Genomic DNA, 25,241 nt, shown 5'->3' with positions numbered 1-25,241 from the left:
GGTGGCGCAGCGGTTTGGCGCCTGCCTTTGGCCCAGGGCGCGATCCTGGAGACCCGGGATCGAATCCCATGTTGGGCTCCAGGTGCATGGAGCCTGCTTCTCCCTCTGCCTGTGTCTCTGCCTCTCTCTCTCTCTCTCTCTCTCTCTCTGTGTGTGTGTGTGACTATCATAAATAAAAAAAAAATATTAAAAAAAATAAGGAACTCTTCATTCTAGTCAAACGGATAAAGACAGTTATCATATGGTTTCGCTCATAAGTGGAATGTAAGAAACAGCACAGAGGATCATAGGGGAAAGGAGGAAAGGATGGAAAACTGAAGGGGGAGAAATCAGAGAGGAAGACAAAGCATGAGACACTCTTTTTTTTTTTTTAAATTTATTTATTTATGATAGTCAGAGAGAGGCAGAGACACAGGCAGAGGGAGAAGCAGGCTCCATGCACCTGGAGCCCAACATGGGATTCGATCCCGGGTCTCCAGGATCGCGCCCTGGGCCAAAGGCAGGCACCAAACCGCTGCGCCACCCAGGGATCCCCAGCATGAGACACTCTTAACTCTAGGAAACAAACTGAGGTTTATTGGAGGGGAGGTAGGTGGGGGGATGCGGTTACTGGGTGATGGGCGTGAAGGAGGGCATGTGATGTGATGAGCCATGGATGTTATACGCAACTGATGAATTACTGAACTCTACATCTGAAACTAATGATGTACTATATGTTGGCTAATTAAATTTGACTTAAGACTTTTTGGTAAATAAGTAAATAAAACCCCCTGACTCTACTACTTCAAAAGTTTCATTAAGTAGCATTATCAAATTTCAAAATCTGTAAGGGCTTTGAACATTGACTAAAATAAAACTCAGTTTATTTATTTTTATTTTTTTTAAAATTTTATTTATCCATGAGAGACCATGAGAGAGAGAGAGCAGAGACACAGGCAGAGACAGAAGCAGGCTCCATGCAGGGAGCCTGATGTGGGACTCGATCCCGATACTCCATCATGCCCTGGACTGAAGCTAGATGCTTAACCGCTGAGCCACCCAGGCATCCCTAAAACTCGGTTTAAATGAATAAAAACTGACCTCATATAAACAAATGATACATCCTGTGGCAGACATGAGATTTTTGTAATAGTATTGAGTAAAGCTGAGTATAATTTAACTTAGTTACTTTTGAGTTATGCACACACATATATTTTAGGAGATAAATGACTTATTTCTTAATGATTTGTTGTCTGTGCTGTTGGTTTTTCTTATCTTTGCATGGTGAGCTATTTTTAGACAAGAGAATACGTTTGATGAGAGTAAATTTAAATCCAGCTCATTGCCAACATGTTTATAGTTCAGCCTCTTGGCAAACATAAGAATTTACAGTCTAGGTATAAGTAGACTAGCTGTGAAATTTAGTTCCACTTCTATCATATGTGTTATTAAATGTACTGAAATGTTTATAGTTTGAGAAATCACTTCCTTGCTGCAAAAAAATAAAATAAAAATATTATGATTCAACATACCACAGGTGTGAATTAAATATATGTAGTTTGAAATGATATAAAATACATCTTTATGGCATCAGAATTTTTAACTTCAGGCTTCTAATATTGGAGCTGCTTTTTGAAAGCAGCCGGTTGCTTATAGGAGGAGAACATGTTTCCTTTGAGACTGGGAATGCTAATGTCTAGGGACTGGATGAATTATCAAAGAGTATGGCAATAGTGACAGCCTAGTTTAAATTCTTAACATTTTATGGTTCTTTATTTTTTTTAACTTTATGGTTTCCTCTGACCATATTCTCTAAGACCTGACATGGACAGTATATGAAAAATACTCTAAACAGTGCCCGGGCCAGTTCAGGGAAGAGCATGATGCCCATGAGGCCAAGATTATGAATTGGGTATTGCGTTTCATGCCTATAGCTGGCTTACTGGCAAGAAACCTAGTACTGAGTACTATTTTTCTCATGGTAGGTGTAGCTCATGAACATATTTATATGAACCAGAGCTGTGAACAGATATTAACACAGTGCTTCTCAATTGTGCTATGACCATAAAAACCATCTAAAATGCTTGTGAAAAAAAATATAGATTTCTATACTGATTCCTCTTACTGGATTGGGCTGGACGCTAATAAGTTAACACATGATGCTTTTATTCACATTAGAAAGCAAAGCAGATTATGAAGTTTGTGGAGTGAATACCATCGTTTTTGCCTAAATTTCAAAATAACATTTCTAATATTCTTAACAGACTTACAAGTAATCTTATGGAAGTCTTCCAAAATATTTATATGATCTATCTGAGAATCATTTGACCGTATACGAAGATGTTCAAAGAAAATGTACTTTCCATTCCTTCTCTCATTGTAGTAATGTGTGTGCCGTGATTCATACTCTGACACTTAGGGAAACGGCTGGCCTGGATAGAGTGTCTAAATGGTGATGAATACACTAACTGCCTCATGTGGGAATTAAATCCTTGGAGTAAACCTCATTAAATACAAATTGTAACCAGTTACACTAATTGGATATAGGTGACTAAACATGGTTCTATTAGCTGCATTTTTAACAGAAAAGCCATACAATGAAAAAGGAAAAAGATAGAAGTTTTTAAAAGCCAAGTATGATTGGCGGATCTGCTTGGCTTGTTGTATTTGTCTATTTAAAGTCCATATCTACATTGTAATACCTTATAATTATGCAATAAAACATGAATGTGTAGAGAATCATCTCCCACTGAAGACATTTGGAGTGGAAGGAAGACTGATGTCGGAAGAGAGAGGAGCAGGAGGAGGAGGAGGGTTTATGGAGCGTTAGAGCTGAGGCAAGCATCAGCAGTGACTTGACGTTCTGATCTTGTGCCACTTCATTCCATCTTCATAAATGTCTGAAAATGCCTCTATTTGTTTTTTCATAAAGAAGTCCTAAGTATTTTATATTGCTGAGAAAATAATACGTGTTGATTTGAACATATGTCAGTGAGTTGAGAGAAATAGAGGAAAAAAAAAAACATCTGTTACTTCTTAAGGAGCAAAGAATTACCTTGAGTCTACTCTGCTGGTTCTGCTCTTTGGAGCAATAGAAACTGACTGTTTTCTTCTTTAGGTGAATATAAGCTCCCTGGTGCCTAGAAAATTGTGTGAGAATATTAGATACTCCACAAATATTTGTTAATAAATGAGTATTTTATTACAGTTATTCTGTTCTCTCTTCTCATAAGGTTTTGAGTGACTTTAGTTGACCTTCACATTTTATATAAACCAGATAACCTATGCCCTGAGGACTGACAGGTTCCTCAATTTGGCTGTCAGACTGAGGCAGGTTGAAGACCCAGTCAGGGAAATGTAGGATTGGCACCCCCAATGACATTTGAGTCTCAGCTTTAGTTATGGATTTGAGATTAAAGAGGAAGAGGTTTTAGGAAGACTCCATACTTTGTACTACTCTCCTCTCCCCTCCCCTCTTTTTTTCAGTCGAGAAAAAAGTCTAATAACTTCATTTATTTGGTTACCTAGTTTCTCCAACATTATTTTCAAAATCATCTGAACTATCCCCACTGATTTCTGATTCCAACATAATATGTAGATTAGTATATGATATGTATTTTTTATTACTGAGCTACAAGGACATGATATTACATTCATTTCAGATGTACAACATAGTGATTCTACAACTCTGTTCCCATACTCTTAATTGACTGTTTTCCTAACCCCAGATAGCTGTTTTTAGAAATGTAGGGTACTGTGGTGGGGTATTAGATGTAGGAGCCAGTGCCTCCAGTTATTATCAGCTTTAACCTGATACTGACTGAAGTTGCATGTCAGTATTTTGGCATTAGTCTATAATTAAAAACTCCTGATAGCCTCATAACATCTGCCTCCTGCCTTCTTAAAAGTAGGTAAAACCCACCATTGGTCTGAACCAGGATGGTAAAGCACAGCCTTGTAGTCAGAATAATCACAGGATGCAGAAAGAAAAAAGTACAAGTGAAGCAGGGTAAGATTTTCTAGGAAGATTTTATGGAACAGATTTTGTTTCTTGCCCATCATTGATAGCCATTGGAGGACTCATTTGTTTTTGTATTTGATAAGAAACGCATTTAAAAAAAAATATTGTGAGAAAATGAGAGAGAGAGAGAGCGCGAGAGAGAGAGCATGAGTACGGGGAGAGGTACAGGGAGAAGCAGATTCCCTGATGAACAGGGAGTCTGACTTGAAGCTCTTCCAGGGACTCTGGGATCATGACCTGAGCTGAAGGCAGACGCTTCCCCGACTGAGCAATCCAGGCACCGCACCCTCTTTTGTTTTTCTAGTGACAATTCTGTTGACACTATAGTAGATCAGCTAAGTGTTAAATGTTCACGTCAAAGAATATTGAAAGATTGCTATTTGTGGGTACCAGGTAAACAGTAAAAGTTGTGGGAGGGTTGAGCGCCCTGCCCACCCCTACCTTCCTCTCCGACCCAGTGATTCCTCTTTCTGTGTCTTTAATAGATACTCAAAGAGTATCTGTAAAAAGATGCTTTCATCAGTTTCTAAGCAGGGTCAGAAAAGCCATCAATGATGGCAGTGAATACCAACTTTTTCCACCATAGGAGATCTTAAGAACAAGCATATAGAAAAGTGTACAAATTATAATGATAGAGCTCAATGAATTTTCACAAAGGGGAGCAGATGAGTAAATGGTACAGAGATCAATAAATAGGATATTACCAGCATTACAGAAGCCCTCTTCATGCTCCCATCACCATCTCCCCTCACAGGACACTGCTGCTGACCCAATACATGTTTTGTTAATTCTGCCTATCTCTGGTCTTTATAAAATGGAATCATAATATATCAAATTTTGACTATATGGACTTTTTCTGATATACAGAATTGATAGCTGTCTGACCCTGAAAAATGGATCAAGAAACATTTTTATAGGTTCTTATAAGAGAATTATGGTCACACTAATTATGATAAGACGTTGAAGAAGCAATGGTGTCAAGAAGAGAGTGGGCGATGTGTAGAAACCAACCAGAATTACATAATCAATGCCACATGAAAGTAATCTGACCGTATGGGAAAAAGAGTTGATATCATTCTTTTAAAAAAGTACCTTTAAAGCTATGTAAACATTTGTAAACCTTATTCTATTAGAAAGTTGAGGTAAACTGATCAAAAAATAAAGTAAAAAGAGCTTTGGAATGAGACAGACTCTCCTAAGAACAGTCTAGTGGCAGAAATAGGAATGTAGCATTTAACTTGTTATTCATTCATTCATTCATTCATTCAAATGCTTATTGGATACCTTCTATGGTTAGACATTTTCATAGTTACTGAGAATGTATGTTTCCCACCCACGAAAAAACTTAGAGTAATGGAAATAAAGAAGAAATTAGTATGCAATATGATAGATTATAAAGCATATAATGAGAAAATTCTAGTCCAGTGTGATAGGTTGTGTGAAAGAGGAAAGCACAGAGGATGGACGATTAATCTAGAATGAGGGTATTAGAAACAATTCTGAGGATCCCATTGGAGTTTAAAAGGTTAGGGTGTGTGTGTGTGTGTGTGTGTGTACACGGGAGCAGGTGTGTTGACTATCAGGGAGGAGGGGAAGTTCTGTTTTGTCTCTTGGATACAGTCTAAACTCTTTACCTTGAGTATCAGGGTTTGTCTTTTACATATCATTTTAGCCAAGCTGTTTCCTCTGTTTTCTCCTTTGCCTTCTCTTCTCACTGCCTGGGTTTCAGAAGAAACTTTGGGTAGTTTATTATATTTTATTAATCAGTATAAACCACAATGACTTATATCTAGAAAGATTATGCCCATTTTGTCTGAAATCACGTGTAGAATATGACGTACTTTTTTTCAGAAAGTCTTATATTTACATTGTGTCCTCATTCCTATCTCAATGAGTCTTTTATCATGAAATGAAGATTCTTGCCTTTGGATTCATTAACATTTTGAGAGTAACATGAATATCAGTGCTACATGTGAGAGTGTTTTTTAATTGTGATTTTAAAGGACACAGAGCCTCTAAAACTCATCTGTATACTGGTCTGAGGAATAGCTATGAATTTTGGTGTCATTAGCTTATAGGAACTTGAAATGGGGAGGGGAAGTTGTTTTTTGGTTATTTTTCTCAGAATAATTGACGAATACAGCATTCTAAATAGAAAGTACTATAGATGATCATATATAAACATTATTCTAATTCAGCTCGGATGTTTAAGAGCTGCTTTCTGTTGAATTTAAAAGATAAGCATACAGTAAAAATTCCCTGAAATCACACAGTTGACCATTCACATAGACAGGCCTTGACGAAGTGGGATGATGGGTAGCTAGTAGCGCTCAAACAGGAAAGGAGTCGTGCTTGATCCCTTATTTTCGTTCAGACCATCAATTTTCTCACAGTTTGGATTTCAGACTTCCCAGCTTTATATATGCTTGCAGCTTTCTAAATTTTTTTTTAAATTTTTATTTATTTATTTATGATAGTCACAGAGAGAGAGAGAGGCAGAGACACAGGCAGAGGGAGAAGCAGGCTCCATGCACCGGGAGCCCGATGTGGGATTCGAACCCGGGTCTCCAGGATCGCGCCCTGGGCCAAAGGCAGGCGCCAAACCGCTGTGCCACCCAGGGGTCCCTGCTTGCAGCTTTCTTACGAGCAGATCTATACCACTTTTCAGAGTGATCCAATGGGAATCTATCTAAACTCCCTGTGCCCTCGCTAAGCCAACTTCAGACTGTGATTTAAATAACTAAGTAACATGCAATTCTAACTGTTACAGATCGTCTTCAAAACCAGGTACCTGGCTGCAAGTATCTGACACACTCTTGAAGGAACCAGTGACCTGTCTGTCCCCAGATGGATAACAGTTTTGTTCTCTGTCCATTCACTGCAGATAACAGGAATTCCAGGTTAGGAATTGTGGAGTGAGAAGGCATGCACACTCTTTAGTTAGATCAGGATCTAGGCAGTCCCGGTGGCCCACTGGTTTGGTGCCACCTTCAGCGTAGGGTGTGATCCTGGAGACCTGGGATCGAGTCCCTTGTCAGGCTCCCTGTATGGAGCCTGCTTCTCCCTCTGCCTCCCTCTCCCTCTGCCACAGAGGGGGTGACTCTGCCCCCCACCCCCTGTCTCTCTGTCATAAAAAAAAAAAAAAATCTTAGATCAGGATCCAAAATCTGATTCCGTGACCTCATTACTAGGAGACATTGGCAAGTAATTTCACTTCCTTGAGCTGTGATTTCTCCATCTGGGACATTTCAGGAAGAGATTAGGGTCTTGTGGAGTAGTCGGAGAAATCTTTATGAAGAAATATATTACTTGGGCTGCTTACACAAGAGTTGGATAAACAGGATAGAGGATGGCTCTTCAAAGTTATGATGTGATGAATTATAGAATAGTTGAATATGCGTTGGACAATAGCTGTAAATACTCTCCCATGGTTAATGCTTTGCATGTAGTAATTGTACAACATCCTAGAAAGGTCGCTTCTTGTTTGTTCATTGGATGTGGTTGATAGACCTGATTCTTAAGAATTATCTTTTTAGTTGGAATCTGTTACCACTTTTTTCAAGTGATTCTTTGGGAGGAATGTTAGTTCTTTTAGTCAAAGCCAAACATAATTTTCGAAGTTGTCACTTCAACCCTACAAGTTATATAAATAGTAGTAGGGATTCATATATAACACTTACATTCCCTGTATCTTAGTGAAAATCTTGCAAAAGCTTGCTCAGTGCCGTTAGTTTTTTATGGAATAAGACCATTAATATAAAATTGTTATGGAATGAATCGGTGTCAAGGATCTGAGCAGATATTGTGTTCTCAACCTCTAATATATATGACAATTGATTTCAGTTGACCTGTGACTGTAATTTTCTCAGCGACTGGATTTATTTTAACTAATGTTTGTGCATTTGATGGCATAGTAAAAAAAATACTTTCAGTATCCTTGAACATATATAGAAAGGAAACAATGTATACTTAAGGAAATCTAAAGATCATTGGTTTACCTTGATTTCTTGTAAGCCTAGCCTTAAGCAATTTTAGTCACTTGCTTCGACAAGTTTCTATTAAAAAGTATTTATGCAATCAAATTACTAAGCTCTGTAAGCATGTCAACATTATTGGGTCTTTGAATCTAAGTGATGGAAGGTAGAAATGATTAGTACATTTAAAAGAAAATTTGTAAAAGGAGTCTTGTTATTAAAGAACCCTACACAATAAACTGTGAGGACATTTATCTTGAATTGTTGATTGAATTAGCTTTGTAATATATTTTAGTCTGTTGGTTATCAAATGCTATAAATCAGAGATCTCAAAGTCATCCATGCATAGATCTGAATCATTTCGGGGGGCTTAGGGGGTGGAATGTGTATGCAGAGATGCTATGTTTGTCAGATCATGCATGAAGTCAGAATAAATTTTCAGAGTGAAATCATTTTAAGCAGCTGCAGGAAGTCAGTTTACAACTAAATTTAATCAGAGGCATTGTTCTTTATGGCTATTCTATTTCATAAAGTATGTTCCTGACAAAACCCTTTTCTTTTCCTGCACTGTGGATGGAGTCTTCAGAAATAAATTTCTCTCAGATGATTTTTCAGAGGAACCTGGATCATCTATCAAAAGTTTTGAGTAATACATGACTCTTAATTTTACTTTTTGAAAACAAACTTGAATAGTTTTAGCACTTGTTAATATAATTTAAGAGTTCATGTTTTTCAAGGTTTTCAGCTTATTTTCAATATATTATTAGATTGCAGAGTTAGTAATAATTGAGAATAATCACATAATATATCCTATGTGATTATACATAATATATATTATATATAATATTATTTATAATATAATTATATATTTCAAAATATTAGATTGCAGTTGAGAATAATCACATATAATTATATATATTATTAATATATGTAATGATAGAGAATAATCGCATTATATATATTATATATAGCATTCACATATCCTTGTCTGATTTTTCATACTTATTTAAGTGTGTGCATATACATGCCTGCTTGCACATGTACACCTAGATACTTCTGTGTGCTTTTCTCATTATTAAAATTTTGGCTTTGTATTATCAGACCAGAGTAAGCAGCATGACTCCAATAAGATAGCATGCATTGTCTGTTGACACATCATTATAAGACATGAAACTTGAGTTGATGGTGGGATTGCACCTGAGCCAGCTATAGCCTTCCTATTAAATAAGGTCAGAAAAGTGACAGCTAGAATTTAGTTTAAGCAAGGGCTAGTTAATAAATTTTGTGAGAATATATCCAAATGGCACTCACACCAAGATAAGCTCTGGACTTTTCACTTACAGTTCTGGGTTAGAGATCTGAGAGGTGTTTGAGACTATATTTCTTGAAGACTTCAATTTTACCTCTAGCCAGAGAATTCAAGAATATGCTGAAGAGTCTCCAAAAAGCTATTTAAAATACAACAGAAAATATTTTACCACCCTAAGGAAAAAAATCAGTGTGTATAAATATATATATATATATACACACACATGTTTGTATATATCCATGTATATATTATGTCTAATATGCATATCTCTGGATATTATATGACCTAGGCAATAGAAGAGAGCTGCTTCACAGTCAGGAGAAGGGAACTTAAATGATGAGCAGGGAGACACACTATTCTGTAAATGCCCAGATTGAAAGGAAAAAAAAATCATAAATATTAAAAATGTTGACTTACTCTTCAAATTGTCTGATTTAGAATTGCACTTAGCACTTTTGTTGAATGAGATCAGCCATGCTTTGCTTGGACTGTAGGGAAGAAGGTGTTCATCCCACAGCATTTAGATCCATGAGCTCTGTTTTTGGCTTTGGATGTCTGGTTACGTTCATTTGTGCTCTGGGTACCATGCACGCCTGCCTGACATCTGGGGTATGCTCCATAAGGCAGGAGGGGCTGTGGAGGCGGTGGTTGTTTAAGCATTAGTGCTGTTTAGCAATGATTACTTAAAATATTGGTGCCATCTAAATACTGGTTTCTTTTACTTGATCAGTAATTTTAAAAACCATTGGCATGCCCATTGAAATGCCAAGGAGTTAGTTTTAACATGGAGGTACTTTTTTTTTTTTTTTTACAGTGCACTGTATCTGATTAACTTATAAAAACCCTCTTGTATTAAAAAAACAAACACCCCTCTTTTAAACTTCATTGATAACATCCCTTTTTCTTCTGCTTTCTTTCAAGAATTATAATTCCTTCAAAACTCTGCTCATGTGTTGTGTTTCCCCAGAAGTCTTTGCTGGTAACTACCAATTTCTGTAGACCTAAGTCAGACATAAATTAAAATTTTCTAAGCAATCTCCAACTATTATCCCACATTATGTTGAAATTGTCTGTAGGTGTTTCTACTTAATTAGACAAAACTCCTTCTTGTTTTATCTTGGGAAATAGCTCTAGCACACAGGACCAAATTTGACAAAAGATGATAACTAAATATTCTTAATTGAATAGTATTGATAGTTTTCCCTGAAAATATAATAATTTCCTCAAAGGCCGGTAGATGACAAATCCTGAATGAACTAGGTAAGGGTATTTGGTGGCTAGATTTCTTGCTCTCACATGTTATGGTCAGTGTCCTTCCGAGATGTTCTCTTACCCATTGCTTCCCTTGTAACATTTATCACAACACATTGGAATCACCTCTTTGCATGTCCCCTCTAGCCTATCCCCCCAGTGAAAGCATTGCATTATCTCTGGGCTTTTTCATGGTCTCCTCCCCAGTAAGTAGGTCACTATTATATTTAATAGTAAGAATGATTAGACATGCTCTTCCATAAAAATGTAATGTATTCTACTTTCATAGATTAAGTATGAAAACATATTTCTGACCCAGTAAAGTAATTCTTAGTTACTTTTATTTAAGAGAAGAATCAGAGACTAGTATTAAAAGTTCTTCAGGTAACATTGTCAGGAATTAATTTTTTTTTTTAATCAATGGGGTTCCTGATTGTAAAGAACAGAAAATCTCTGACCAATGTAAACAACATTGATAAAATCAATTAAAAATATTATAGTTAACAATAAGTGGGAAGACTGGAAAGTTAGGCTTGGAAAGAAATATGCCAGAAGCTGGAAACCAAATCTACCGTATATGTGCATTTTAAGAACAAGGGAAGACTTGCACTCACCCTCTGTGAGCCAGGCACTGGGGCTGCTGCTGAATTCCCAGTGGCCTGTCTTTTCCTGTGTAAAAGCATTTGATTGACCAAACTGAGAAGGTAAGGGAAAATCTGTCCTTACCTGCCCCTTGTTTGTCTGGGCGGCATGAGTAAATGCCTGACTCCTGTTTGTTTCTGGAGTGGGCTGTGCCTAGCATCAAGATTCACACTGTGTTAGCTTCTGTAAACATGGGTAAGGACAGCCAAATGCAAATACAAATGCAAATGCAAATAAAATCTCCACAAATGCCCACCCACAACACCTTCTCTCTGGCTGCCCCTGCTATATCACTGTGTCCTGGCATCAGCTAAGGGTCTTCAGGAATCTCCTTCATGCTTCCCCTGCCATAGGCACCTCTGTAGCTTAAAACATACTGTGACATAAAATGCCCCTAGATACAAGATTTTTCCCCCCTCACTCTCTTAATGACAGTAAAAAGGAAGTAAATGTTTACCTATCATATATGTAAATGATAAAAGACCTCTCATGTATTCTGAGAAATTTAATAACATTCCTCACAAATTTTTAGACATGGGTTTAGTGAAGTGTGTGGGTGGCTCAGTCGGTTAAACCTGATTTGAGCTCAGGTTATGATCTCAGGGTCATGAGATTGAGCCCTAAGTTGGGCTCCACACTGAGAGAAGCCTGTTTGGGATTCATTCTCTCTCTCTCTCTCTCTCTCTCTCTCTCTCTCTCCTCCCTCTCACCCTCTCACCCTCTTCCCCTGTTTGCTCTACCTCCACTCATGTGTATGTGCTCTCTCTCTCTCTCTCTCTCTCTCTCTCACAAAAAAAAAAAAAAAATAAAGGTGTCATAGTGTATACCTCTTTAATTTTAGAAAGGCTTGCTGTTAATCAGATGATTGTTTTTCTCTGAGTTCATGTTATCCTATATATTTTTCTGAGTAGACTCCTTAAAATACCACTCCTATGATTCATGATTTTTCTGCAGGGCTTGTGATATTTTTTAGATTGCTTTTAACTTTTAAAAATATCTTCCTCTCAATGAACTATTACCAAGACACATTTACATCACACAGCATTAAGTTTTCTTTACTTGATCTGAATCTTTGTGGCAATTAGGAGAATTTTTTTTTTCTAATTTGCACTATGTAAAAAGTTTCATTGCTTAAAAGCACAGCTTTAAGAATACAATAATACAAATTATTACAAAATTCCCTTGATTTTTCCTTTTAGGAGGAAATTTGCCCTGCTTTAGTTCTTACTAAAAAAATTAGAAGTTTATAGATGGAAAAAAAATGTCTGTGACTGAAGCATAGCACTTAAAAAGGCAGCTGAAGCTAGAAGCTTAGAATGCAGTTTTCTTTCTACTGCTCTCATCATGTTTTTTACTTCATGCAAAATTCACTTATTTATCACTAGCGGCTTCTAGTGTGTATTCAATTTTTTCCTCCTAGGCTGTACATTAGTGGGTTATTAGTAACTAGAGAGCAGTTCCATGTGTTAGGAGCAAGAAAGACAACTATAGTTTCTGTCATCTTATCATTATATCAGTCAGTGAAAAGAACATTTTCACATAGGTATGTGGTCTTAATATTCCTTTTCACCAGTAGTAGGCTTTTATGGTGAATTTCCTCAGTATGGCAGCTGTTCACCAACTTGTACCTCTGATGTGGTGGGGAGAAGTGGTTGATGGTCATGAATAACACTGGTGCAGTCTGATATTTTAAGACATTGGTTACCAAAACCAACAATTTTAGCCAAATCGTATATAGCAAAGTCTGAACTAAACTGTGCTTATGTGTTCAATTTTAAACAAAACTGTGTACAAGCAATTTTTAATGAAATCATAATTACAAATAATAGCAATAGGAAAATCAATTCACTTAAATGAACCAAATCTGTACTATTTAGTATTTACCTTTTTTTTTTTAAGTATTTACCTTTTAATTATTGACTTTCTACATTCCTTTTTTATTTTTTTTGGAAAATAAGTAGGTCAGGAACAGAGGGAGAAGGGGAAAGCATCTTAAGCAGACTCCATGCTCAGCTTGGAGCCTGATGCAGGGCTCAATCTCATGACCCTGATATCATGACCTAGGCTGGAATCAAGAATTGGATGCTTTAACCGACTGAGCTACCCAAGCACCCGTGTATAGTCCTTTCTCTTAAAGATATCCCGTTCACTACCCTCACGCACTCTCCTACTTGTAGAAGTAATACAGGTTCATTATAAGGAACTTGTGGAATATAGGAAGATAAAAGTAAAATAAAAATAACTTAAAATCACCTAGGTTCTCAGTATTCATATTTTTACATAACCTTTTTCAATTTCATATTTTTGTGATGTTTCTCTTGCTGAGTGTATGCATGCACATGTAATAAAATATGGATTTTTGTGCATTTATTGTTTTACAGCATACCTGTTTGACACTATTATGAACACATTATGTCATTAAATATAAGTCATTACATTCTTTATCAGTCTTCATATGTCAGAAGCATGTTGGCAATTTTTTATAATATCAATAAGTAAAACTTAAAAACTTAGATAAGTTTGCATGAGTTCTTGGCACTTAGTAGATTCTTGGAAATTAAGATATGAGGTCGAAAGTTATGAATTTAAAAGTATTTTTTCCCACTTTTCAGGCTTTTTTTTTTCACTTTAAAAAAAAAGATTTTATTTATTTATTCATGAGAGACAGAGAGAGAGGCAGAGACATAGGCAGAGGGAGAAGCAGGCTCCCTGCAAGGAGCCCGATATAGGATTCGATCCTGGGACTCCAGGATCATGCCCTGGGCCAAAAGTGGCCTGTTTATTACTATGTCTCTGTACTTTTGGTGACAGGAATATGGATTCTACGCATTTATTTCTAGGAGTTGTTGTGACCATTGCTTTCTGGTGGTCCTCCCCCCACCCTGGACTTCTCATTTGTATATAGATGAGTATGTGTCCAAACACAAGGGACTCTTCAGCTTTCTAGAACTCTCTTTCTCCCTGTAGTTCCATTTTCTCAGGTACTCTATTCTGTATTTCCTAGCTTTTCATCTGTCCTTAAAATTGGTCCACTCATTTGAGGAGACCACAGGTCTCTGTTTTTCCTCACTAGAAAACTGGCTAGAAACTGGCTCCAGGAAGAAAGCTGAGGTAATAATAATGGGGCTCATCTCATTTGTTTCAGCAAGCACTGTCCTGAGCTGCCTACTGTCTATGTCTAGATACCATTGTTTCACATATTTTGTCTTGTTTTCTAACTGGTTGTTGTGGTGACAGGTCAATTCCCATAGAATAGGCAGAAAGAGCAGGCCATATATTTTAATTTCTTACAAAATTTGCACTGTTGATACTGAGTTGGAACGCTCAGTCACAAAATTGAATCTTCTTTTGTTTGCTCATGGCCTAGAATGAAATATACTTTCAGCAAGCCTCATATGATTTTGTAATTGTACCTCTCCTTAGCACTTCTGTATTCATTAAAAACAGATCACAGCTTTAAAAGCATAAGTAGAGCTTACTTAAGGATTGATAGCTCATGGTTGGAGTAACTTTGCACTGCACTCACACTGCTCTTTGATTACCATGCAGCTCTGATTGTACATACAAGTAGTGTGTTTCAAATAAGAGCCAAGATCTTAGAAATGGAATTGCATCTTGTGAGGGAAGTATGGCAAGAAAATTTCCCTGTGCCAAGCAAGATTATCTTCAATTCAGAAAGGAGGAGGAGGAGAGAACATTTTGAATCTGTGTGATATCTGTGTATATTACTTTGTACCTCTCAACTTGGCTTTCTACCATAAAATTAGGATAATAAAAACCTTATGGAACTGTTATGAAAATAAAATAAAATTTTAATAATAAATATTAAATGCATCAATAAAATTGAGACTGGCATATAGGAAGTATTCAAAAAAAGATTTCCTGGAAGTTTTCTTCTAGGGTAAGAGCCCTCAGATCTTTCTCCTTTTTTTTTTTTCCTACCTTTTTTTTTTCCTTTTCCTCTAATTCAAGATTCTTTTTTTTTACAAAGTTACATGTTTTCCCCCTATCATTTCTCTCTCCTCACATGTCCTTAATTTTTATTTTAAATATGTGATAGAGAGATTTTTATCTGTATTTCTTTTTTTATAATTATTTTTCTTTTCTCTGAGCATTTTTGTTATCTCTTTTTGTTTTTCTTTGTTATTTTATTAAAATCTTCAAAAAAAATCCCATCCTCTGAGATAATCAATGTCAACAGCTTCATTTATTCACTACCACCATTTCCTTCGTTCTTATACAAAAATGTATGAATATGTTTACAGGTATTTTTGTTTGTTTTTATTTGATTGTTTTAAACTATGTTATTAATACCAAAACTTACGGGATGCAGCAAAAGCTATATTAAAAGAGAATTTAATAGTAATAAACATCTTTATTAAAAGAAGATCTCAAACAACCTAACATTACACTTCAGAAAACTAGAAAAGGAACAAATTTAATCTCATAGTTCATAGAAGGAATAAAATAAAGATTTAGAGCAGAAGGTAATGAAATAGAGAAAAAGAAAAATCAATGAAGGTAAGAGTTGGTTTTTTGAAAAGATAAACCAGATTGAAAATCCTTACCCAGACTAACCAAGAAAAAAAGAAAGAAGAATCAAATAAAATCATAAATGAAAGAGACATAACCAGGGCCACAGAAATAAAAAAAAGATCATAAGGGGCTATTATGAGCAGTTATGTGCCAACAAAGTGGACAGCCCAAAGGGAATAGGTAAATTCCTAGAAACACAATAAAGCATACCAAGACTGAGTCAAGAAGAAATATCCTCAACAGATCAATAACAAATAAGATTGTATCAATAACAAATAAGATTGAATCAGTAATTAAAAACCTTCCAAAAACAACAAGAAAAAAACCTTCTAACAGGAAAAGGCGAGAATAGATGGCATCACAGATGAATTTTTCTAAATTTTTAAGGAAAATTAATACCAACCCTTTTTAAATTCTCCCAGAAAATAGAAGTATACTTCCATTTTTTCATCAAGTCAGCATTACCCTGATATAAAGCCAGAGATACCAAAAGAAAACCATAGAACGATATTCCTGATGAACACATATGCAAAAATTCTCAACAAAATAGCAAACCAAATTCAAGAGCACATTAAGAGAATCACACACCAGGACCAAGTGGCATTTGTCCTTGCTGTGTAAGGGTGGGTCAACATATCATCAACATGATACACCACAGTAGCAGAATAAAGGATAAAAATCACATTATCACCTCGATAGATGCAGAAAAAGCATTTGACAAAATTTAACACTCTTTTGTGATTTAAGAAACTCTCATTACTTCAATACAACAAAGTCGGGGATCCCTGCCCCAGGTGGCTCAGCAGTTTAGCACCTGCCTTTGGCACAGGGCATGATCCTGGAGTCCTGGGATGGAGTCCCACATCGGGGTCCCTGCATGGAGCCTGCTTCTCTCTCTCTCTCTCTCTCTCTCTCTCTCTCTCTCTCTCACTCACTCTCTGTGTGTGTGTCTCATGAATAAATAAATAAAATATTAAAACACACACAACAAAGTCCATATATGGAAAGCCCACATACTCAGTGGGTGAAAAACTGAAAATTTTTCCTCTAATATTTGGAAAAAGACAAGGATTGTGTACTCTCACCACTAATATTCAACATAGTACTAGATATACAAACCAGAGCAATTATGCAAGAAAAAGAAATTAAAGGCATCCAGATTCTAAAGGAAGAAATAAAATTAGCTCTGTTTGCAGTTCACATGACCTTATATCTCTAAAACCCTAACCACACACACACACAGACACACACACACAGTTTTAAAAAAATCTCTTGGAACAAATAAATGGATTCAGCAAAATTACTGTATACAAAATCATTACGCAAAAATCAGCTGCACAGAAACAGCAAAGTATCTAAAAGGAAACTGAGAAAACAATCCCACTTACAAAATCATCAAAAAGGAATAGAATACTTAGGAATAAACTTAAGGAAGTGAAGGACTAGTACACTGAGAACTATAAAATGCTGATGATTGGGCAGCCCGGGTGGCTCAGCAGTTCTCTCTCTCTCTCTCTCTCTCTCATGAATAAATAAAATCTTTTTAAAAAAATAATATATATATATATATATATAAAATAAAATGCTGATGATCTCATATTAACTTTTTATAAAAATTAAAGGAAATTTTGGAGGTGATGGATGTGTTTATGACATAGATTCTGGTCATAGTTTTATGGGTGTGTCCTTATGTCTAAATATATCAAGTTATATACAATAATTATGTGCAGCTTGTATATAAAACATTCTTTTTTTTTAATCTCAAAGTAAGAACATATACATTTTTTCTAGAATTTGATTTTTTTCAACTTCATAACATAGAGTAGATGTTCCCTCTAAGGACAGTTGTCAACTCTGGGATGAAGTCAAATCATCTTAAAGCTGCCTATTTCCCTATTAAGGGACATTATATTTTATTTAGCCTTCCCTGTATTATTCAATGTTTAGTTTTTTTCTCCTTATTGTTACTATACAGATGTCCTCTGTACTGTTCTTTGTAGGATAGATTCTTAAGAGGGATTGCTGGCCTGTAAGCTGTATTCCATTCATGATCCCATTAGTCTGTGAGTGTCCTTGTCTTTCTTCAGGTTAGCAACACTTGCTCCTAATTTTTGACAAGTTCTTCCATCAGTATCCTACTATTGCTTTAATACTTATTTCCTTGCTAAGAAATTAGTTACTTACCATGTTTTCATATACCTAGTGCCTTTTATATTTCTTTGTGACTTTTCCTTGTGTGAATAGCCTTTGACAATTTTTTCTATTAGATTTGTTTCCTTTACCACTTTGGAGTACTATTTGTATACTAGAGATAGCAGTCTTTATGCATTACATATTTTACACATATAGAAATACTATATGCTGACCTTTCTTATACTTTTTTTATAAGCACATTGTTACATTTTTATACAGTCTAGTAGGATTTCTTTGTCATTGTATGTTTTCTCTTTCCTCAGAATATCTCTTTTGTTGAAAATTATACAAATATTTAAGTATCTTTTGGCAACTTTATTACATCTAGAGACTTATTTGTGAAGACAGTTGAACTAATTATTTCTATATATACAGTCATTTTTCCTTGTTGTATTTTAGATCACTCTCTTTTTTGCCCCCTCCCCTTATTGAAGTTATGCAGTTTTGCAGAGAATGTTAGTTCAAATCTTGTGAATGATTAATTTCTCCTTTCTTCAGACAGAGCACCATTTTTTGCCCTGTATTTGTAGCCATACTCTTTTTCAACAGTGTTCTGAGACATTCTTCTCCTAACCTATTTCTTAATCAAAATCCCTTCCTTCCTTTAGCAACCAGCACAAATTGTTCTCTTCTGCTTCAGTGATAACATTTCTAAAATATGCAGGGTGAGCAAATTAACACTGATAAATAAAATCCTTAGGGAGTCATGTGGTTGTATAGAGAACTTTCTCCAGGACAGAGTCTGGCTCCATTTCATAAATGTGCATACGTGGAAGGCTGTAGACATTAGCTGTCCTAGAACAAAGATTTGGCTGCCTGGGTTTGAATTTTGGCTCTTATTAGCTTTATAACCTCGGGCACATTACTTAGCTTCTCTAGTAATAACTTTTATTTTAGCTGAAGAGCTTTACACTGTGCTTATTACTGTGTGCCAGGCATTCTCTAAGTGCTTTACATGGATTAACTCTTAATCTTCACAACCACTCTAAATTACCTTCATTTTACATGTGAAGAAGTGAGGCTCAGAAAAGTTCAGTAGTTTGGACAAGCTAGGGAAGTAGTGGGCCAGGCATAATGGGAGGTTTGTAATAAGTGCTTCTTTTTCACTCGTTTCTTCCCCTGCCTTCGCCCTCCTGGCCTTTCTCTTGCCCTTTTACCATTTTACCATCTTCTCCTCTGTCCCCACTCCCACCCCTCCCTCTCACTATTCTTTCCTTCTCCCCTCTTTCCTACCACCATTCCCCATTCTGTCCCCTCCTCTCCTTATTTCCTCTCTCTCTCCCCACCTTGTTACTTCATTGTATTAGCATTGGCATCTGTGTACTTGGTGCTAACACATCACATTTAGGCATATTTTCTAAATATTCATCCTCCCTCTTGATTATTATGTGCAGTGGGTCTTTAGCTCACTAAGCTCAGCTCTTTTTGAACTCTTATTTTGTCATTAGTGAGTGGCAAGTATGGTAAGAGTTAAATGTAAAAACTAAAAGAGTCTATGCCATTTATGGAGTATTTGGAGTACCTTTTAGTACCAGCCAGTCAGTGCCAGTAGCTTGAGGATACCAAGGTGAGATGTACTGGTGTGATTGGTGCTACCGGTGAACAGACATATGGTCAGTGGAGACAGGATTCTGTGTACCCTTAGTCACTTGCTATAAGCACTCAGCCCCTAAAGAGTTATGAAAATAATCTTCATGTGTAAACTCTTTTATATCATTATGTCATACCTCTGTATCTGTGAAGTGTCATACCCAGTAAGTGCCTCTTCAGTGCCATGCCCACTACCATGGCAACCGATGCCTCAGAAATGTGAGATGGGTTTTTAATTGTTCTGTTCAAAAGCACATTTCAGGAAGTTTCAAAAACTACTGTATTGTATGACAAGAAGTTATAATTATTGTAGTCATCTCAGCCTGTATATCAGGTGTATTTTTGGCATGAGCCTTCTTAGAAATAAGTATCCTTGTTCATTTTTTTCTTTATTCATGTTTAAAGCATGTATGTTATTTTGGAGAAAATTATATTAAAAAGTTAATCAATTATCTTGTATCAATATAAGTTTGCTTTCCTATAAATATTTTATGTGAAAATATAAGTAAATTTATATGATTGCTTTCCTTCATGATTCACTTATGTGATAAAAAGAAATCTAATTCTGTTTAAAATTGCATATCCTATGGGGACCAACACTAGTTGCTTGTGTGTATCAGTTTTTATTTTTCATTTTTATTTATTCTCAAAATCAATATGATATTTGGAAACTGGCAAATTGATTCTAGATATCTGAGGGACTAAAATCTGTAGAGCAATATAAAATCAGTTTTATGAGGAAGTTGGATGATTCATACTGCAGAGAACCCAAGTCCTAAGTTTAAATGGCTACTTTACATGGTGAAATAGATTGGATATTAGCCATATGTACAAAATTCACTTGACTTCTTGGGTCTTGGTTCCTTACAAAGGATAATGAAGATATTGGAGGAATGATTCCTTTTCCTCCTCCCAGCAATGCCTCATTCTTGCTGGATGCTCTCAAGAATACGATAGAGTGGGTGGCTTGTAAACAACAAGCACTTAGTTCTCATGGGGAGAACTTAGTTCTCATGAGAAGGCCAGGAAGTACAAGATCAAGGTTCAGTGTGTGGTAAGATCTACTTCCTGGCTCATAGATGCCTGTCTTCTCGCTGTGTCCTTATATGGTAGAAGGGACAAGAGAGCTGGAGTTTCTTTTATAGGGGCTGTAATCCCAATCATGAGGGGGCCACCATTCTGACCCAATCACCTCCTAGAGGCCTCACCACCTAATAACATTATATTAGATTATATTTAAGATTTCAGTATACACATTTGAGGGGTACACAAACATTCAGACCCTAGCAAGCAATAATAAATTCTGAGATCTATGTGAGTTTTGTTCTATGGGTGGTTGAATGTTGTTTGATGGCAGCATTTTAAAGAAACTTCAAGTCTATTTTTAGACCTTATATGGGTAGAGTAAAAAAATATTTGCCTAAATATGTGTAAAATAAAATTAGTAGTAATGGATATGTAGCCAGGGACAATTTGAGAAGAAAAGTTTACAGGAAGATGTTGAAACCAGGCAAGTGATTTAAAAACTTAGATACTTCCCAATTCTGAAATAAACTATTGTCTTTTGTACATGGCTGATGTTGAGTGAATGTAACAATTTTATTAATTACCAAAAATTTCCATAGGCAACCATTGTTGGTTAACAAACCACGAGAAACTAAGCACTTAATGTAGTACAGATCATTGTGGGAGAACTTCTTACCATATGTCCTAGGAAGACATAAAGCTCAAAGAAGAGTTTGTCTAACACAGATTAGTTGGATTAGGTTAGACCTAAGAAGTAATATTTTCAATTAAGTTAAAAACTTGAAAAAGGTGGCATGAAAGGACAGGGTTAATATGGGGTTTTCATGTTCATCTTTATTCATTTTATCCTGCGTGCACTGGGACGAGGTGGCTGAGTTGTTAAGGCGATGGACTGCTTATCCCAAGTGCATATATAAGCTGTTCTAAGTACAGTTTCTTAGTACCTCAGGCGCCATTTCTCTGGTTCTTACCCTTTGACCCTGTAGTGACAGCCATGTCCATTGTCCAGTGCTTGTAACTGCACCCAGCATTGGCGAATAAAGGGACCTGTGGTTCCCCCCTTAAATTTATTAAGTGCGTTGTGGCAGCTTCTGCCCTCTTGCAAGAGTCTCTATGAAAATTCTATAACCTCAACCCATTGGTGTCAGTAGAATCTCTCTAGGAGCCCGATAGCGTCTGTCTGTGTCTTGGCTTTTATGACCTAGAGATGTTTCCAAGTTCTGGGGCTTCAACTCTTGATGTGTATAATACTCAGTAAAATAAAGCTCTGAACAAATTATAAATGGTTGGGAAGAGAAATAAATAATTATGATGTAATTAGAGACATTCATTTTGGGGAGTTCTCTCCCTCTACTATGACTTGTGTAGTATTTCAGAAGTGTCTAGAAGCCTCCTGTTTCCAGAAATATGTCAATAGGGCATTTGGAAAATGTCATTGAACTGACTCCTGCTCTTCAGAGAATGCGTAATCCTGTTCTTCATCTGTTCTGTTCAAATTTGTTGATGCTCTGAATGTGTGTGAGGGCACAGTAATGTAAACATTTGTGTATATGTAGACAGTAATATGGAAAGATTAGGAGTCTTGGTATTAGGGTTTTTGAACTGGGAGTTATTTATTTTTAAAATATTTATTTATTTATTTGAGAGAGAGAGAGAGAGAGAGAGAGAATGAGCAGTGAGGGAGAGGGAGAAGGAGAAGCAGATTGCTCATTGGGAGCCCAATGTGGTGCTCGATCCCAGGACCCTGAGATCATGACCCGAGCTGAAGGCAAGACACTTAACCAATGAGCCACCCAGGCACCCCTGAACTGGGAGTTTTTTTAAATCAATAATCTTCTTTAATCTTTATTTTTTAAAGCAGGATAAACATTGACAGGCAATTTGACTAAGTTGATGAATTAGCCTGGTATATGAGTTGCTTTTAGTCATACAATATAGAAACCAAGAGTGTAAGACATCCTCTTGGCATAGTTTTAAAGGTTAACAAAGAAGTACTCTTAATTAGTTGATTTACTTGGAATTCTTTCTTTCAGCTTTTTGCCTGAATTCATCAGTGGAGACTTTGATTCTATTAGGCCTGAAGTTAAAGAATATTATGCCGTTAAGGTAAACTATAAACACTTTTATATTTAAGATCTCATGTGGTTGCTTTTCCTGTGTTCTTTTCTGGCTTCCTTGGTGTATGTGTAGGGATTTAGAAACTCTTTGGTTATTTAAAAACAAAGTTTATAGCAATTTTAAGACACATTCAAATAGAAATTTAGAAAATGACAAGTGGAAGCAGTCTAAGTAATTCCATCACCATCTGATAATCATTAATGCTTTAGTCCTTTAAGCATATATATTTTAAATGAGTGTAGTTTATATAGGCTCATTTAGTAATATACTATTGCTGCCTACAACCTCATTGGTTAATATATATTTTTCACAAGTCATTTTTAATTTCCTTTAATGAATATGCTGTGTTTAATTTAACCAATTCCCAATTGAGTTATATTTAAGTTATGTCTTATTTTTTGCATTGTGAACTAATAAAAACATCCTTGTACATGAATGTTTATAAAAACGCATAATTCTGTGTCCCCAGAATTGAGAACCACAGTTTTTTTTCTTTAATTTTAGTTTTCTTGAAACCATTATTACTATGTTCTGTATAAAACTATTCATTACAATGTGAAATTAATGATGACACACAGCTTATTAAGGCATTCATTTTATCACTACTATTGTGCAAACCTTCCAGAGATCCTTACTACTACTAAGAATATGTATATGATCTAATTGAGAGTGATAGAAGACACATAGGAGGGTATTACAGTAATTAATAACTTTTCACTGGTTTTAGAGGACAATGCAGTGTTTTTAAAATAAAAATTGTAGCCTCAGCAATTCTTTGAACCACAACATCATCCTCTGTGTTATTCTAAACTGGCATTACCAAATCACACATATTTGTAAAAGAAACAGCAATTACTGAGATAAAAATGTAAATTCTTTATAAAGCGTGGGATGGGTAAAATAAATTCATAAAGAAGAAAGGGAAGAAACCTTTCATAGGAAGGAAAGAAAGAAGGAAGAGAGGATAGGAAGGGAAAGAAAGAGAGAGAGAGAGAGAGAGAGAGAGAGAGAGAGAGAAAAGAAAGAAAGAAGAAAAGGAAAGAAAGAAAGAGAAAGAAAGAAAGAAAAAGAAAGAAAGAAAGAAAGCAAAGCATGATTCTAGATAGGGAAGCAAAGTTACAAAGGTTATAATGCACAGGCTGTTATAATTTGGAAATTCTGGGGCTGGCAGTGAATTGCAGATCTGGGCATGTTCCCTCTGCCCACCAGCTGATCAGACTCTCCATCAGCAGATGAAGACTGTTCCCAAGTCAGTGTCTGATATTCATGCACAATTACTTCAACATTGGCATCTTTGTGTTCATTCCCCACAGTCTCCCTTCTCATTAACTCCAAACCTCAACCTCATTGGGATGGAAAGCCCTCAGCCTTGCTTACAACGAAAGTTTTACAGAGTCTAGATATTAATCATATCTTTGGAAGTGGAAGAAACAGCAGGAGAGGCAGGAACAAGCAGACTTAGAAACAAGTTGAAGCTCGGGCCAGATGTGACTTTCCTCCCCCTGTCTTAAATGCTGCTGGCTTGACAGAACTGGAAGTGTCAGTCTGGTCATACCCATCCAAGATGGGGAAATAACAGAAAAGTAGGGGAACCCAGCTCCTTAATTTCTAAATGCAGTCAAGCATAAAGGAAGATTTTGAGTTAACTACTATTTGATGAATTTCTCCTATAACTTCTGCTTCAGTTTTTTAACCTCAAAGTTAGTTTATATATATAAAATTTATATTGAGATTTAATTTTTAAAGTAAGATTAGCTAATCTAATAATTCCTACATTGTGTAGTTACAAATTGACATAGTACAATGTAGTTTTTTCAAGTATTGATGGGAATCATGGATTTTGAACTTCTCTGATCTGTTCCCAGAGGGGCATCAGTGATGTCTTTTATATAGCTAATGTGCCCTGTATAACACATGGTGAGTGTTTAGCCTCAGTTTTAATAATGATGCTAATGACAACAAGTTAATGCAGCATCTCACACAATTCATATAAGCCATTATCTCCAATTTAAGCAGTCTTTAAGCTGCTCTTCTACAAATGAAAGAAGGTTGTGTCTGCCTTCAAATATGCTTTTTTTTCCCCTCCTACTTGATATGAGTTTTCAGTGAAGCTGAAACTGGGGTTCTAGTGAAGAAAGTAAAATAAAGAAGTAATTTAAAATGCTGAAAGTTTGTTAAAAATGATGAGGTGGGTTTTATAGCCAACATTTATCCACACAGTTTTTTCCCCCAGTAGATATGTCTTTGACTTAAAGGAAAAACTCAGGTTTACATATATAAAGTAAAGTATATACAATATACTTTAAAGTATATAAAATAAAGTATATAAAACTTTATTTTTCATTGTTTTAATTTAATTTCATTTTGTTAAAGATTTTATTTATTGAGAGAGAGTGTGGTGAGCAAAACATGAGTAGTGGGAGGGGCAGAGGGAGAGGGAAAAGCAGACTCCCTATGGGGCTGGATCCCAGGACTCTGAGATCAGGACCAGAGCTGAAACCAGATGCTTAATTGACTAAGCCACCCAGGCGATCCTGATTGTATAAAACTTTAAATTGGTTTGCTTGCCTAATTTCTGAGAACTTTATAACTTTATATTTTA

General features: G+C 36.0%; 1 protein-coding gene across 3 annotated transcripts in view; it reads left to right on the top strand.

The window, feature by feature from the left end:
• TPK1 (thiamin pyrophosphokinase 1) overlaps positions 1–25,241 on the top strand; it is a 316,037-nt gene that overhangs the window by 117,921 nt on the left and 172,875 nt on the right. For all 3 annotated transcript variants that reach the window (XM_055335380.1, XM_055335382.1, XM_055335381.1), the window contains exon 4: positions 22,555–22,627. In XM_055335380.1, coding sequence (XP_055191355.1) covers positions 22,555–22,627 — 73 coding nt within the window. The remainder of the gene's footprint in view (positions 1–22,554; positions 22,628–25,241) is intronic.

The sequence above is a fragment of the Nyctereutes procyonoides genome, unplaced genomic scaffold (genome assembly GCF_905146905.1).
Source record: "Nyctereutes procyonoides isolate TBG_1078 unplaced genomic scaffold, NYPRO_anot_genome, whole genome shotgun sequence".
Lineage (NCBI taxonomy): Eukaryota > Metazoa > Chordata > Mammalia > Carnivora > Canidae > Nyctereutes > Nyctereutes procyonoides.
Note: the sequence above shows the minus strand (reverse complement) of the source record. Positions and strands in the feature narration are given on the sequence as shown.